Here is a 12,157-nt window from a genome sequence, read left to right on the forward strand (position 1 = left end):
ATCAAAGCAAGACAATAATAACTCAGTGACAACTATTAAATAATGACTGTTCTTTTCAAATTCAATATTGATTAGTGTTTCCGATTGGATGATGACTCAAATCTTTCAGCTTACTCTTTGGCTAGCCATTCCTGTTCATTCAGGTGAAACATGGGGAGTGGAATACACACATCAGAACCCCAAGAAAGAAGTACTTCATTTACTTTTTTTTTTAGAGAGAATTTGTAGCTTACAAAAATTAGACACTGTGACTTTTCTCCTAATCTTAAGATATTAATGTGTGCATGGCCCTCCCTCAGAGCACGCCTGTATGTAAGAGAGGCTGGGAAATGTGGTCACTAAACAACAGTCTCTACAGCCATGACCAAACTCTGTAATGCTTGGCAAGGAACTTGCTAACTTCAGATCCTTTTACTTTAAAAAGTAAGAGATCTTACTCTTTTTCTTTTTTTATAATGTTTTTAGTTCTATTGAGACAATTCTCTTACAATATCTGAATCTTACTTCAATACAGCATTCTACAGAGCTGCTGAGAAATAACTAAGTTAACCCCTGCCTGGGTATTAACTGACTGAGATGGTCAGGTACGGTGGTCCACTCCAGCACATCTGCCTGGGTAGTAACTGACTGAGATGGTCAGGTACGGTGGCCCACTCCAGCGCATCTGCCTGGGTAGTACTGACTGAGATGGTCAGGTACGGTGGTCCACTCCAGCACATCTGCCTGGGTATTAACTGACTGAGATGGTCAGGTACGGTGGTCCACTCCAGCACATCTGCCTGGGTAGTAACTGACTGAGGTGGTCAGGTACGGTGGTCCACTCCAGCACATCTGCCTGGGTAGTAACTGACTGAGATGGTCAGGTATGGTGGTCCACTCCAGCACATCTGCCTGGGTAGTAACTGACTGAGATGGTCAGGTACGGTGGTCCACTCCAGCACACACCTTGGACTCCACCCTCAAGTTACTTTAAACTAACTTAACTTTTAAAATATGTATTATTGCTTGTCTGAGTTTTTTAAGAGAATCATTCACAATGCTGTTTCTGTGGCAGTGTATTTTATAGATAATATCTATGAAAGATAACTCATTTTTAAGTAAAGGACTTTTGTCTCAAACACAATAATAGTGACACCATTAAATATATTAGGAGATACGTCCATCAGTATGAATATAGCTTGGCTCTTTTTCAGCAGAGTAACAGAGTTTACCAAAGATAACTAAAAAATGGCAGTCAAAGAACATGCATAACTCTAGCTGTTGGTGGCACCTTCATTCATGTGCTTACAAGACACACATACCCAAAACATCACTGATTTTAAAACACAGAAGCAGTAAGCATGCATGCCTGTAACCCCAGACATGGTACACTGAGGCAAAGATGGCTAGAGTTCTGAGGCCAGCCTGGGCTGTGCTGTGTGACCCTGCACAGGAAAGGGGGGAAAAAGACAGTGAGTAGTTCCCTACTAATATTGACTGAAAGCTCTGCTTCTTATACTGCACATGAAGGGTTTAAAAGGACTTAGTGGGGAAAGGCTTTAATTACATGCTGATTTTTTTAAAATAGGTGTTTTCTCTTTTCAGGACTTCCAATAGTAGTCAGACATTGTCAACCTGCCAGACTATGGAGCCATGTTCATCCGATGAATTCTTTCAAGCCCTTAACCATGCGGAGCAAACATTTAAAAAAATGGAAAACTACTTAAGGCACAAGCAACTGTGTGACGTCATTTTAGTCGCTGGTGATCGCAGGATTCCAGCTCACAGGTAACTGTTGTATGTTTCTACACGTGCGAAATGTTCCCTAGCCAACGTTACGTGTGGTGAGTTGAGCCACACCAGTTAACCCTTGGGCCGCAGGGCGGTGAGCTGTCTCACAGGATGTCTATGAAGAAAACGTCACGTGCAATTACTAAACACAAATGTCCGTGTTTTGTTTTGTGGAAACACAGGCCTTAGCTTCAGATCAGTCAGTCAGTATTGTCTGCTGTAGATGTCATCCACAGCAAACAGTTTCCATGCATATTAAATACTCATTAGGTACTTTAAATAAGCTTGATGGAAATTAGAGTTTGTGGATAGCCAGAAGGGGGAAACAAACAGACAAAAAAAAATAGAGTTCTCAAAATCTTAGCAGTCTTCTTTTCTCTCTTTAATGTTGCGGGTGAGCCAAGCCTGTGTGCTAGCCGTGTACTCCTACTGCTTAGGTTCCCTGCCCCTAAGCAAGTTGTCAAACTCCCGTGTGTCCCCTGATTTTGTTTTCTGATCCCCATCATAATGGCCGTGGGGGTCCTTTAACACAAACGACGTATTTCTTAAGGTTAAAAAGAAATGCTTAGAAGAGAATAATTCATTTCTTCTGACAGGTTGATGTGTTCAGTTATTCACTGTCAATCGCCACATTGATCACAAAGATTATTTTTATGCCTTTCAACATTAATTAACATTGTCCAAAAATTTTTCATAAAACCCTCCAAAGTGAAAATAAACCCATTAGAAAGCAGGAGCTTGGGTTTGTAGCTGTGAGTTAGCATACAGTACGTTTATTGACAAACCCCTGTCATAAAAAGTCTGGGTTGCGAACGTGGTTTCTTAGAGAGGAGATTTCGGTGTTAATTTCCCAGAGGCATCTCATAGTGGCTCTGAAACAGAGCTCATCACTCAGCCACCAGCATGTGCTGACATCAATGCGTGACACAGATGACCCCCGCCCCGGCTCTCTGCTGTCTCCTGGCCTACACTATTTGTAGCAAAGAGCCAGTGGCTCTGAAAAGCTTTCCGTGATTCCCCAGGTCACTGAGCTGAAAGCCAAAGTACATTTGCTGACCTGTGTGACCCAACTTACCATTGCCTCTCTGGAACTCTGTCTCAGAATGTCACTCTCCTTGCTCATTCTGCAGGAGCCTCCGAGTCCTCATGGGTTCCTGTGCATGGTGGGTGTGCCCTTCCGCCCTTAACTGAGCACGGTCCCTTCCCAGGCACCTCCAGAACTAACGCCTCCACCTCCCTCAGTGATGACAATTTTAAGCAACAGATCTTTGCCCAAGTAACACCATTTACCTGTGGCCTACTTTTGCCCTATAGAACTTATCATCTTTTTGTTAACTATGCCAAACTGTAACAAAAAATATAGACATATTAATAGTTTAAAATATTATAAAAGTTGCTAATGCCATTTTTAAGTATGTCCTACATATTCACTTCTGTTCCAAATAATTTAGATTATTTTCAAAATTGACAAAGAAAAATAACCTTTACATTTTTCTTTCTTTTTTACATTTTTCTTTTCACATACAGCCAACTTAATAGCAAGTGCTTATAGCTTTTTAAAAAAGATATCATAAAGTGGTGTTTGCATAGTAAAGTCATTTACCTCAGCAGAACGTTTCTGGTAATGGTGATTTATTATGCAAAGGAAGGAAATAGAGCATAAAAGGATTTGTCAAATGTGAGGTGCATTTCCCAGCACCGTATACTCCTATGCACGCCAAATAAAAAAAAGAAGAGAATGCATTTATTAATGAACATCCAGCTTTAATGTGCTCATTGATTGCTTCTCTAATGTCTCCTCAGACTGGTGCTGTCTTCCGTCTCAGATTATTTCGCTGCTATGTTTACTAATGATGTCAGGGAGGCGAGGCAAGAAGAAATAAAAATGGAAGGTGTGGAGCCGAATTCCCTGTGGTCCTTAATTCAGTACGCATACACAGGTAACGGGTCGGAATGTAAGCTGACGTCCTTTAGGTTTGTGCCATGCAATTTGATTGATTTCTTTTCCTTCCTCGTCTGTTTATGTTTTGTTTTTTTTAAAAAAAACAAAACAAGACAAAACAGGGTCTTATATGTTCAAGCTAACATTGAACTCACTATGTAGCCAAGGGTGGCCTTGAGCTGCTCCTGGCCCCACTACTTTCTAGATTTCAGATTTCAGCTTTGAATAATAAAGTTCAGTTAATTCTGCTATGCTCATCACTACCTCTGATAACCAGAGTACTGTTCTCTACTGGTTAAAATCTCTATGTTAAAACCTTCAAAATGATTATCATAATGAAGCTTTTGAATAATACGTTCTTAAAGATTTTTTTTTATAATCGTGTGTGTCTATGTGTGTGTGTCTATGTGTGTGTGTGTCTGTCTGTCTGTGGCCTACTTTTGCCCTATAAAACTCACACACACACATACTCGGGCACGTACACACACACACACACACACACACACACACACACACACACACACACGAGCGTAGCAGGTGACTGTGGAGACCAGAGGCATTGGATCCCCTGGAGCTGGAGTCTCAGGCGGTTGTGAGCCACCTGACAGTTGCTGAGAAAAGCAGCATCCAAGTCTTAACCACTGAGCCATCTGTCCCCATTCCTTTGAATGATACCTTAAAATATTATATAGAAATAATATGAGTTGGACATGGGGAAATAACTTGGTGAGTAAGATCAGATGCTTTGCAGACAGGACCTGAGTTTAGATCCTCAGCACCCACTTTAACACGGGGTATGGATGTATGTGCCTATAACTCAGCACTGGAAGGTAGAGGCAAGATGCTGCTGGCTGGACAGCTGAGGTGAAAAAGCTCTGAGTGCCAGTTTCAGTAACAGACCCTGTTTTAAAAATCAAGCAAAGGAGTGGGGGGGGGGAACAAGACACCTGGCACTTTCCTCTGGCCCCCACATACACCTGTGTGCATGTGTGTGCCCAGAAACACACACACACACAGTCACACATGTAATATAGTCAAACTTTACATTTAAAATTTAAGAATTATACATCATGGATATTAGTTACTAATTAATTCAGCTTTTAAAAATTCTGAAAATAAGTCTTTTTTTTTTTAAGCAGAGGTCACAAAAGGGTAAAATGATTCCCATTTAATACTTTGTTTTTCTTTTTGGAATCTTAAGCCTTCTAGATCTGTAATGGTGTAATGAGCTCTTATTTAGAAATCATGTCAACATCAGTTATTGTTTAAAAACAAGATTTATGAAGCTGGCTCATTAATGAATTCCCGTTTATGAAGGCCGACTTGAACTGAAGGAGGATAACATCGAGTGCCTGCTGTCCACGGCATGCCTGCTTCAGCTCTCCCAGGTGGTGGAAGCCTGCTGCAAGTTCCTGATGAAGCAGCTCCACCCGTCCAATTGCCTTGGGATTCGGTCTTTTGCTGATGCCCAAGGCTGCACAGATTTACATAAAGTGGCTCACAATTACACTATGGTAAGTATTCTCTAATCAGTGAAGTCCTTTCGGCCCCGCCCCCTTGCCTCTGAAAGCCTGGCTTTGCCACAAGTTTTGAGGTTCAAGATTATGACACAGCACTAAGTTGGGGAGGAAAGCAATGAAGATGACTCCTGCTGGAGAGTGCTAGCGCTGCTTTTAAAAGCACATTTTCCTGAATGAACATCCCACCACAGCAGCACACGGATGAATTGCAGATCTGTCTCACAGACACTGGTGGGAACTGGTGATGGAGGTCATAGTGTAAGCAGTAAGATGAAGGGTAAGAGAGCGAATGGGAGACCTTCTATTTTGGATGCCTCTGATTACAGGCAAGTGCTTGTCACCGTGCGAAGACAATGCTCCTACTAACTGCAATGAATTGTGTGTTCAAAATAAATCAGAGGACGTTCTGATTCAGCGGCCTGAGAACGTGGATTGATCGAGGATAGCAAGGGAGTAGGGCATATTGATGGAGTCCTCTTAGGACCCGCCTTCAGTTTACCAGTAGAGGGGACGAGGGGACGGCAGTGGAAGATGGCTTTCTAAGGAATGGACCGTCTTGCCACCTGGCAGTGTTGGCTTTACTGCTTCAACCAGAGAGCAATGTAGCTGCCAAGAAAAGAAAGCAGACGAGTGCTCACGGATAAGTGTGTAGCTGGTCAAACACGTGATGCGCTCAAGGCTGAGGAGCTGTTGTTTAGTTCCTCTTCCTCTTACATCTTCCACCCTTCAGCTGAGTGCTTTGTCTGGGAAGAGACTCATGGTGTTTCAGTGGTTTTCACTAGAGAAGTTTTCTTTGTGTATCAGAGCCCTGACTGTCCTGGAGTACTTTATAGACTAAGCTGGACTCGAACTCACAGAGATCCACCTGCCTATGCCTCCCAAGTACCTGGCTGTTCATATTATCTTTTTATTACATATATATTTGAGCAAGTGCACACGTGAAGGTCAGAGGACAACTTGCAGGAGTCCTTCTTCCCCCACGTGGGTCCGAGGAGTCGAACTCAGGTCTTCAGGCTTGGAGACAAGTGCCTTTATCTCTTTTCTCTGGGCTCAGTGTCTCTTTCTCACACATTCTATACATGTGAAAACATTTGTATGCATTTAGGTCACTCCTGCTGTTTACAGTAGAGGCATGATTGCTGCATTAAAGCTCAGATGCAAATCCAGTTGAAATTAGCTGAATGTTTTTAAAGCTATTTTCATAGCCAATTAGTTGCAGTAGATTTTTTTTATGTCAAGGTCATTACTTGACATTACTTAGCTTCAATAGAGATATGCGACGGGACTCTAATAACAATAAGTAATTTAGAGGCAGATCATCTGATTTGAATGTTGCTATGGGAACTGAATAAGAATGTAAAGCAAAATTCAATCTTCACTTTAAATAAATCCCTCAGTAATTTCATTTGCTTAAAAGCAATTCTGAAGGGGAAAGGGCAAATCTAGCAAGTGTCTGGTATGTTGATGCCTGCTTGTTTCCTAGAACAGATTGAAAGTATGAGGCAAATGTAGCACTGGGCTGGTAAGTTCAGTTACTGTATGAGAGTGCACAGGGCATGCTCAGACGTCCTCACACGCTCAGGCAGGAACGGGTAACATCCTCAGGATGCTGGAGTCTCGAAGCTTCTGTTCCAGTTCTCATTGCCACCGAACATGTCATTTAACCTCTGGAAAGAACATTCTAGATTATTTTGTCATTATAACTACTTCATGTCCTTGTCGTTTTCTGAAGCAAATGTGAACATTTCGTTTCAAAATTCTAAATTTTATTTCTGAGCCTCGAAAACTTATTAAATCATTGAATTTTTCTAAAACAGCTACCTTAAAGCAAAATCATGTCTCTGAAAAGATCTTTGTGTTTAAACTTGCTCCAATAGTGTCATATAATCTATTGAAAAACTCAGTTTTCATGTAATATGAACTATATAGAGTGAAAGGGCATTTCTTTGACATAGAAAACACTAACAGTTTGCCAAGTAGCCTCTTCTTACTGATGATATGCAGTTACTACCATTGGAAAGTAGAACAGAGTCACACTAGTATTGTACAGATGTGTTGCTTATCCGGTGTGCCATACTCAGACCCAGGCTGGCCTCAAATTCACAGCCCTGTGCGCCTTAGGGCTGAGATCACAGATATGTGCCATCATGCCTGGCCATACTGCAGTGTTAAATGACCAGAAACACATCACTTCCCACCCAACACTGTGTATGAAATACCTTTGCATACAGCTAAATGATCTTCCTCCAAATTCATGTTGCCTACCTAATAATCACTGGGTTATAACTTCCCATGGTTAGAGTTTCAGCTACTTAACTATAAAAAGGATGATAAAAGAAGTATTGAGAAGTGTTTGGTTGGTTTTGTTCTCCATTGTGCAAAGTATTTATTAAGGGTTAACATGCCAACTGCCCTAAATGGATGAGAGGTTTGCAGTGCTAGTGTCGAACATCGGGCCTCTCTCACGCCAGGCAAACACTTCCCTACTGAGCTGCAGCCCCAGCCCAGTCTTGATCATTTTTGGCTCTTGCTGTGTGTTCCCAAATCATCTGATAATGTCAGTCTGAAATTGAGTAGAACAGTTTGCTTGAAGCCCTTCCAGCACTGAGATTTTATTAAAATATGTTCCTGAAAATGATAATCAATCATCCAAAGTAGATTCGTTTCGGTATCTTTTAACAAATCATGATGAATTAGAGCAATTGAATTTAGTTAATTATTCATGAATGGTTTTCCTCCTAAGATTCTGCTGAAAGGAACGTCAGCCCAAGATAGATCTCAGATCAGTATCTTGCTTGGGTTACCACAGGGTAAATGGAAAATATGATTCTCATTTCAATATGGCAGATAGTTATTCATAGGCCTTATCTCTAGCTCTGATTTAAACAGTGTTAGCTGTTTTACTGAAACCTTGTATGTTGATAACATACAGAAAGTACATTAGGAAGTAGAAGAGAAACATTACAAGACTGCATATGTGGAATCTGTGTTTATATCCATGATGTAAGCTCTTCCTGCAGTAAGACTTGCAGACTTCAAAGCAGAGAAAGATTTCTTTCTTTCAACAATTGTGCACTGCTCTTGCAGAAGACCCATGTTTATTTCCCAACACCCATGTAAGATGGCTCACAACTATCCATAACTCTAGTCTCTGGCCTCTGCAGGCACTTGCACCCACACACAGATACATGTGCATGCACACACTTTAAAATAAAAATAAGAGATTTTAAGAAGAGATTTCTTTCTCTCCAGATTAGTTAACATAATAATGATAAACAAATTATTTCACATCTGGGACATTTCTAGTGTCCCACTTCAAATCACAGCCAGGACTCAGTCAAGTGCAGTCTAAGGTCCTGTTTGCTAGGTTAACAGTTTTGCTTTGGCTCTTTTTGCTAAAAGCAAACTAACTCGGCATAAATCATATTAGAAGGACTCAAGTCTTCTGAATAGGTCTGAAATCCTGAGTGGTCTTGTAAAAAGCATAGGAATATTTTTGAACTATCTGTGGTAGCACACACAGGCATGAGGAACCTCAGATTCAAGGCCAGCGTGTGCTACATCAGGAGACCCTGTCTTTAAAACAAAACAAACCAGAACAAAACGTTAATATCCACTTTGGTTATAAAAAATATAGCCTGGCTTGTGCTTTGCCTTGGCGGGCTGTAGGACTTTGATCCAGAGTTGTCTTAGTTGGCCAGCCTGGAGGCAGTTCCTGGATCAGATGCGCCTTCACTGTTACCTAAATTCCCTAACATGCGTAAGCCTGATATTCGTTCTCTTCCTTGCTGTTTACTTCATTTTTTTTCAATCTCCCTTCATAAGCCTTGTCAAAACTACTCCTGAACTTGAACAAAGCACTAAATAAATGTCACAGTGTCGTCTCTGACACTGTTTCCACTTCAGTGTTATTTTCTGACACTGTTTCCACTTCACAGTGTTGTTGTCTGGCAGTGTTCCCACTTCATAGTGTTGTTGTCTGACAGTGTTCCCACTTCACAGTGTTGTTTTCTGACACTGTTTCCACTTCACAGTGTTGTTGTCTGGCAGTGTTCCCACTTCATAGTGTTGTTGTCTGACAGTGTTCCCACTTCACAGTGTTGTTGTCTGACAGTGTTCCCACTTCACAGTGTTGTTGTCTGACACTGTTCCCACTTCACAGTGTTGTTGTCTGACACTGTTCCCACTTCACAGTGTTGTTGTCTGACACTGTTCCCACTTCACAGTGTCATCGTCTGACACTGTTCCCACTTCACAGTGTTGTTTTCTGACACTGTTCCCACTTCACAGTGTTGTTTTCTGACACTGTTCCCACTTCACAGTGTTGTTGTCTGACACTGTTCCCACTTCACAGTGTTGTTGTCTGACACTGTTCCCACTTCACAGTGTTGTTGTCTGACACTGTTCCCACTTCACAGTGTCGTTCTCTGACACTGTTCCCACTTCACGGAGTCATCATCTGACACTGTTCCCTTCACAGTGTGGTCATCTGACATGGTTTCCACTGACAAATGTTTAAAAAGTGATATAGGCTAGGGATGTTTTAGGGTTTTTTGTTGTTGTTGTTTTGTTTTGACTTTCTTTTCTAACAGGTCTAAAGTATAAAATTGTGTCTCAAGTACAAATTATTCTAGACACCTAATATAAAAAATTTGAGCCTTTTTTTTTTTTTATAAAACAGTGGTGATTAAAAGAAACAATATCATTTTTCCCCCTCTAGGAACATTTCATGGAGGTAATCAGGAACCAGGAGTTTGTGTTACTCCCAGCCAATGAGATTGCCAAGCTCTTGGCCAGTGATGACATGAACATTCCTAATGAGGAGACCATCCTGAATGCACTTCTCACCTGGGTCCGGCACGATCTGGAACAGAGGCGGAAAGATCTCAGTAAACTTTTGGCTTACATTAGGCTACCTCTCCTTGCGCCTCAGGTAATTAATAGGCACTCGTCTACAGGTGTGTTTCTTTGGCTGGTCAGTTAAAGTAATTTATATGTGTATTCTGTGGAATGTATAGCTTGGAAGATACTAAACTAACAAATGCTGCCTCTGTGTATAGTTCGGAGGGTCGAGCTATCTAAATTGCTTTGATTAAGTAACACTCTTGATTTTGAGTTAGCAATTTCCTTGGACTCTTACTGTATTCCTAATCTTCTAACTAGGGGAAACTTAGCACTAAGAGCCAGAAAGTTTAGATTACCCCATTGTCGAATGTAGGTTAAGTACACTAGCTACTAGGTTCTGTGATAAACGTTCTAACACTTGAGGCTCTGACTCGTGATGTGGCAAGTCCTTGGCCTCCTATGACACAGAGGTGACATAGATTCTGACCAAGTAGAGATACCTCTCCTCTGACTGTCACAATTATGATGAAAGAAATGCATTCTGTGAAACAAAATATGCTATAAATATAAGGACACCATTTCAGAGTGAAGAGGCCCCTCACAGTGCATCCAGAGTTGTCAGTCCTCACTTACGAGCACAGTTTCTCCTTTGTACAGTTTTCACTGAATATTTAGGGACTTTCCCAGCATTCTTTTCTTCTGCCTGTCTCAGGCACTGAATAGAGAAAGAGGCCTTGAAAGCAGAGGAGGTGAGAGCGCTTGCTGATTCAGGCCTGACCTGAATCTTTTTCTTTTTTTCTTATTATTTAAGGCGCCACAAATGTTGCCTTGTTTGTATTAACTTTGCAGATACTGCATCATCTCTGGCTATTGTAAGTAGAAGTTGCTGTTTGCACTCTGTCTAGCAAAGACAAAAGTCACTGTCAAAAGTGACTAAGTCGTCCCTGTTTACAATGGAACTGCACAAATGGATGGCAGTTCTGGGAAAAATAACATAATAAAATGATTCTCTTGAAATCAGATTTAAAGAGGGCACTTAAATGTTCTTGCTTCCTAGCAGATATTCTTTCCTATTCTTTTCTAACTGAAAGAAAATAAAATCTAAGACATCTTAATAGATGTTGGAACGAGCCTGTACAACCACATATCATGGAAACATAGTTCAGTTCTGCAGTTTGAAGGTGCTTGTGGTACGGCAAGCTTCCCAGCAACCTTTAAAACTCCTGTTCCTGGGAATGTAGGGACAGAACACTTCCCTGAGTCCTTAAACTTGAAAGGCAGGAGATCATTTTGTCCAACACCTGGGGTACAAACGAAGCATCAGGCCAGCACACGTAACAGCAGATGTTCAGAACCACTAAGTAACTCTGTGCTTTCTTGTCCTTCTCAAGTGTGGCTCTGCTTGCCTTTACTACTGATTAACATGGAGCTCCTGAGAGCCAGAGCTAGGATTTGAACTAAGTACAGTTCTGTGCCCTTGCCACAGACTAGTCTGTCTACTAAACACACCGTGTATAAAGTTGCAGGGTATAGGTTAAGGGGAAGCGAAACAAACGAGGTGTGGTTATAATGTGCTAAGAAGAGGTCATGATAGGTGACAGCACGAGGCATGAAAACAAGGAGGAGCACTCCAAGAACAAAACAACAACAAACAATGATGGAGAACCAGAGTGACTGTCCTTAGATGTCATGTGATCTGCATCTTGTCCTAGCCATCAAAAGTGAGAGTTTCCCAGGAAAGAAGCCAGACTGTGCAGAGCTGTGAAGCCTACACTATGGGATATGAAGAACACTCACTTGACTGGCCCAAAAATGAAGAGAGGCGATGTTAAGAGATCAGCCTAGAGAAGGAATTTAACCAGATTGGGAAGAAGCTTTCATCATGCCAAGGAGTTTAGACTTTATCCTAAAAGCAGTGAGGAAGGATGGAAGGGTTTTATAATAGGAATGCTGTAATGTAACTGCTTGGCATCAGCAACTGTAACTGCACTGCAGAGAATCTGGGTCAACTGTAACTGCACTGCAGAGAATCTGGGTCAACTGTAACTGCACTGCAGAGAATCAGGGTCAACTGTAACTG

The 12,157-nt window shown here is 41.5% G+C and overlaps 1 protein-coding gene across 3 annotated transcripts in view; it reads left to right on the plus strand.

Moving 5' to 3' along the window:
* Positions 1–12,157, plus strand: part of Klhl5 (kelch like family member 5) — a 62,129-nt gene that overhangs the window by 30,153 nt on the left and 19,819 nt on the right. For all 3 annotated transcript variants that reach the window (XM_028765232.1, XM_028765231.1, XM_028765233.1), the window contains exons 2-5: positions 1,585–1,767; positions 3,574–3,710; positions 5,030–5,226; positions 9,953–10,165. In XM_028765232.1, coding sequence (XP_028621065.1) covers positions 1,625–1,767; positions 3,574–3,710; positions 5,030–5,226; positions 9,953–10,165 — 690 coding nt within the window. In that variant the 5' untranslated portion in view covers positions 1,585–1,624. The remainder of the gene's footprint in view (positions 1–1,584; positions 1,768–3,573; positions 3,711–5,029; positions 5,227–9,952; positions 10,166–12,157) is intronic.

The sequence above is a fragment of the Grammomys surdaster genome, unplaced genomic scaffold, assembly GCF_004785775.1.
Source record: "Grammomys surdaster isolate TR1022 unplaced genomic scaffold, NIH_TR_1.0 150, whole genome shotgun sequence".
NCBI lineage: Eukaryota > Metazoa > Chordata > Mammalia > Rodentia > Muridae > Grammomys > Grammomys surdaster.